The 4,986-nt window shown below is 41.1% G+C and overlaps 1 protein-coding gene across 1 annotated transcript in view; it reads right to left on the minus strand.

Annotated features, from left to right (window-relative positions):
* The window catches only part of GRK4 (G protein-coupled receptor kinase 4), a 100,003-nt gene that overhangs the window by 63,789 nt on the left and 31,228 nt on the right, over nt 1-4,986 (minus strand). The window contains exon 5 of the mRNA XM_012557595.2: nt 1,124-1,236. Coding sequence (XP_012413049.2) covers nt 1,124-1,236 — 113 coding nt within the window. The remainder of the gene's footprint in view (nt 1-1,123; nt 1,237-4,986) is intronic.

A 4,986-nucleotide genomic window follows, 5' to 3' on the forward strand; every position in this document is an offset into this window, starting at 1 on the left:
GAGGGTCTTCCTCTTTTTCACTGACCCTCTACTTTACCAATCATGATGCCCTTCTCCGGGGACTGATCCCTCCTGACAACATGTCCAAACTACGCGAGACGTAGTCTCGCCATCCTTGCATCTCAGGAGAATTCTGGCTGTGCTTCTTCCAAGACAGATTACAGCACTGGAAACCGTATGGGGCATTTCCACTCTGTCCTATAGGTTTGCTATGAGTCAGAACTGACTCGACGGCAGTGGGTTTGGTTGGTTTTTTCGAAGCCTTGCTCTATTCTAGTAATAGCACCAGAAAGGAGATGAGGATTCCTGGGGGCAGGAAGCAAACAATAACACAGGCAAGAGCCTCAACATGTTTTTCTGAAAGATTAGGTGATGATTTTTAAAAGACTTTATAAAGTTATGCCAGAGAAAAAATATACGGCTCAATGGTATGACCGTACTTTGCATATAATACATATTTCTTGCTATAACTAGCCAGGGCCAAAGCAGAGAAGCTCCATAACCTAGTACAAATAACGAAAAGTCAAAGAGCCCTTCTGTCAAATCCCACCAATGTTTTACTGTTTAGCTGTCTGTGAATTTCACAGCGGTAAAACATCTAAGCTTGCCAGGTTATCCACAAAGGGTTAGAAAAACAAAATTGCTTTACCTACAAGGAAATCACATTAAATCTCAAACAGGATACATGAGAATGCTGGAAATTTTAGAAGCACAGTAAATTCCATTCATACTTCTTCCACTAACTTTATTCCTTCCATATGCTTCTGGGTTAAAGTGTTTTAAGTATATAGTATCTGCCAGTTGAGGGCAGGAAGGATACTTTTCAGGAGCCTGAACAAGCACATTGTCTTAAATAGCTTTTCAATCCTCTTACAAATTAAGGCAAGCATGCTTCTAAGTGCATGTGATTCTCCAATACCTGGGATGTGACTCTGTATGAACTACCACTCTGTACTAAAGACACTTCTGTACCAAGAAGATAATATAACACCAAGTCAACTACTTTATCCGATCTTGCTTCATTGTTAAGGTCTAATGTATTAACTGACGGAGATCTCTTCTTGGTGTTTAACTTTTTTAAAGCACAAGATTGGGCAGTTCAACACAGAGATAAATCACTTACCACTGCATCCAAGAACTCAATGCATCTCTTTAGATCAGATTTTGTTTCACAGAATTGCCTGAAGAGAAGTCTTCCTATCGGCTGCTTGTCACAAAGACTGTTATAATCCTTTCCTGAATGAAGAAAGGGATAAGAAGCAAATAAATATAATCGTTACAATCCACAAAGTGCTTTTCTGAACCTTACTGTTTTCACTTGATACAATACAAGTCACGAACAGTATATGCAGTTTTTTTTTTTAACTACTATTTTGCTTACTAATTTAGACTGGGTTATTGTGAACATTTAAAAATACGTTTATCTCTGGCCAGAGCCAAAGATAGCTGAAATAACTGATAAATATGTGTGAAGCCTGACTAGAAATGGCCCTGCTCGTCTCTGGAAGGAAATACACAGGGGACCAGTATTCCTTAATAAACTGAGCAGTCCAGATCACAAGGGAACAGAGAGAGGGGCAGAAAACAGATCTGGGTCTGTCCTTCCAGTTAACTATACCACCCACCCTATGCGCTTGGCACAAACTGCATGTATGTGAGACATACTGCAGAAATACACTAAATCTGATTTTAAACTCTTTTCCATTTAGCTACCTTTCTATACTTTAGAAAAGTAACAGATATTGTTATACTTAATGATTTTTGAACTGCTCATTCTTGTTTTTTTCTCTTTTCAGTGGGATAATATGTTGTCATATGCCTTACCCCAAACACTAATATTGTCCTGAGAACCAACTAACCAATCAGTCCCAGGGCCACCGAGTCGATTCTGACTCATGGTGATCGTGTACGTCGGAGTAGAACTGCACTCCGTAGGCTACACTTCAACGGCTGTAATCTTATGGGAAATCCTGGTGGAGCAGTGGTTAAGTGCAATGGCTGCTAACCAAAAGGTGAGCAGTTCCAATCCTCCAGGTGCTCCTTGGAAACTCTATGGGGCAGTTCTACTCTGTCCTGTGGGGTCACTGTGAGTTGGAATCAACTCAATGCCAACAGGTTTGGTACTCTTATGGCAAGCTCTGTAGGTGGCACAAACAGTTTATGCTCAACTTCTACCCTAAAGTTTGCAGTTCAAACCCACCCGGTGGTAATGCAGAAGATAGCCCTGGTGGTCTGCCTTCATTCAGATTACAGCTAAGAAAACCCCATGGAGCAGTTCTATGCTGTAACGCACGGGGACAACATGAGTCAGAATAGACTTCACACCAACTAACAACAATGATCTTACAGATGCAGATTGCCGGGGCTTTCTTTGGCACTGCTGCTGGACGGATTTGAACCGACAACCCTTCAGTTAGTAGTCAAGCACAAACAAGGCACTCATATTTGGTGAATGTGTCAGGAAGGATAGAAAACATAAATCCTATGCCCAGAGTGGTTAATTTAAACTTCAGCAAGAAAATCTACTGCTCTCTTAGCAGGGGCTCTCAACGCGAAACGAAGGTAACAATTTTCAGGCATCTAGAGAGTAAATCTAAAGCTGAAGAAATAAAATACAACTCCTGAGAGGTAAGCAAGCCATAACTAATTTAAATTCCTCAATTAAAGGGTTTATTAATGTCTCCTCAAAGAAGAGTCGAACTGAATGACATGGATGGAGTCAAGGTTTCGGAACCTTCATTTGCTGATGCGGCACAACTCAAAATGAGAAGAAACAGCTGCAGACATCCATTAATAATTGGAACCCGGAGGGTACAAAGTATGAATCTAGGAAAATTGGAAATCATCAAAAATGAAATGGAACATATAACCTTCGATATCCTAGGCATTAGTGAGCTGAAATGGACTGGTTTTGGCCATTTCTATAAGACAATCATATGGTCTACTATGCTGGGAATGACAGATTGAAAAGAAATGGCATCGCGTTCATTGTCAAAAAGAAAATTTCAAGAAATATCCTGAAATACAGCGCTGTCAGTGATAGGATAAGACCCATATGCCTACTAGGATGCACTGATAATTACTGGTGGTTGGAATGCGGAAGTTGGAAACAAAGAAGAAGGATCGGTAGTTGGAAAATACTGCCTTGGTGACAGAAACGACGCCAGAGATCTCATGACAGACTTTTGCAAGACTAGTGACTTCTTCATTGCAAGTACCTTTTTTCAACAACATAAACAGCAACTATACATATGGACCTCACCAGATGGAAAACACAGGCATGAAATCAACTACATACATGGAAAGGGACGATGGAAAAGCTCAATGTCATCAGTCAGAACAAGGCCAGGGGCTGACGGTGGAATAGACTATCAATTTTTCAGATGCAAGTTCAAGATGAAGCTGAAGAAAATTAGAATAAGTCCACAAGAGCCAAAGTATGACCTTGAGTATATCCCACCTGAATTTAGAGACCATCTTAAGAACAGATTTGATGCACTGAACACTAATGACCAAAGACCAGACGAGTTGTGGAATGACATCAAAGACATCACACATGAAGAAAGCAAGAGGTCATTAAAAAGACAGGAAAGAAAGAAAGACAAAAATGGATGTCAGAAGAGACTCTGAAAGTTGCTCTTGAACATAGAGTAGCTAAAGAGAAAGGAAGAAATGATGAAGTCAAAGAGCTGAACAGAAGATTTCAAAGTGCGGTTTGAGAAGACAAAGTGAAATGTTATAATGAAATGCGCAAAGACCTGGAGATAGAAAACCAAAAGGGATGGTGTCATGGATTGAATTATGTCCCCCAAAAAATGTGTGTATCAATTTGGCTGGGCCATGATTCCCAGTATTGTGTGGCTGTCCTCCATTTTGTGACTGTAATTTTATGTAGAGGATGAGGGTAGGATTGTAACACCCTTACTAAGGTCACATCCCCTATCTAATGTAAAGGGTGTGGCCTGCACCACCTTTTATCTTACAAGAGATAAACTGAAAGGGAAGCAAGCAGAGAGCTGGGGAACCTCATACCACCAAGAAAGCAGTGCCAGGAGCAGAGTACGTCCTTTGGATCCAGGGTCCCTGTGTGGAGAAGCTCCTAGTGTGGGAGAAGATTGACGAGAAGGCAGACAGAGAGAGAAAGCCTTCCCCTGGAGCTAATGCCCAGAATTTGGACTTTCAGCCTGTTTTACTGTGAGGAAATACACTTCTCTTTGTTAAAGCCATCCACTTGTGGTATTTCTGTTATAGCAGCACTAGATGACTAAGACAGATGGTATTGAAGGAAGAGGTCCAAACTGCACTGAAGGCACTGGCAAAAAACAAGTCTCCAGGAATTGACAGAATACCAATTGAGATGTTTCAACAAACTGATGCAGTGCTGGAGGTGCTCACTTGTCTATGCCAAGAAATACGGAAGATAGCTACCTGGCCAAACAACTGGAAGAGATCAGTATTGTGCCATTCCAAAGAAAGGTGATCCAACAGAATGCAGAAATTATTGAACAGTATCATTGGTATCACATACAAGTAAAATTTTGCTAAGATCATTCAAAAGCGGTCGTGGCAGTACATCCACAGGGAACTGCCAGAAATTCAAGCTGGATTCAGAAGAGGATGTGGAATGAGGGATATCACTGCTGATGTCAGATAGATCTTGGCTGAAAGCAGAATATCAGAAAGATGTTTACTTGTGTTTTATTGACTATGCAAAGGCATTCTACTTTGTGGATCGTAACAAATTACGGACAACATTGTGAAGAATGGGAACTCCAGAATACTTAATTGTGCTCATGAGGAACCTGTACACAGACCAAGAGGCAGTTGGTCAAACAGAACAAGGGGATGCTGTGTGGTTGAAAGTCAGGAAAGGTATGCATCAGGGTTGTACCCTTTCACCATACTTATTCAACCTGTATGCTGAGCAAACAATCCGAGAAGCTGGACTATATGAAGAATAGGGCATCAGGATTGGAGGAAGACTCA

The sequence above is a fragment of the Trichechus manatus genome, unplaced genomic scaffold (genome assembly GCF_000243295.1).
Source record: "Trichechus manatus latirostris isolate Lorelei unplaced genomic scaffold, TriManLat1.0 scaffold00111, whole genome shotgun sequence".
Lineage (NCBI taxonomy): Eukaryota > Metazoa > Chordata > Mammalia > Sirenia > Trichechidae > Trichechus > Trichechus manatus.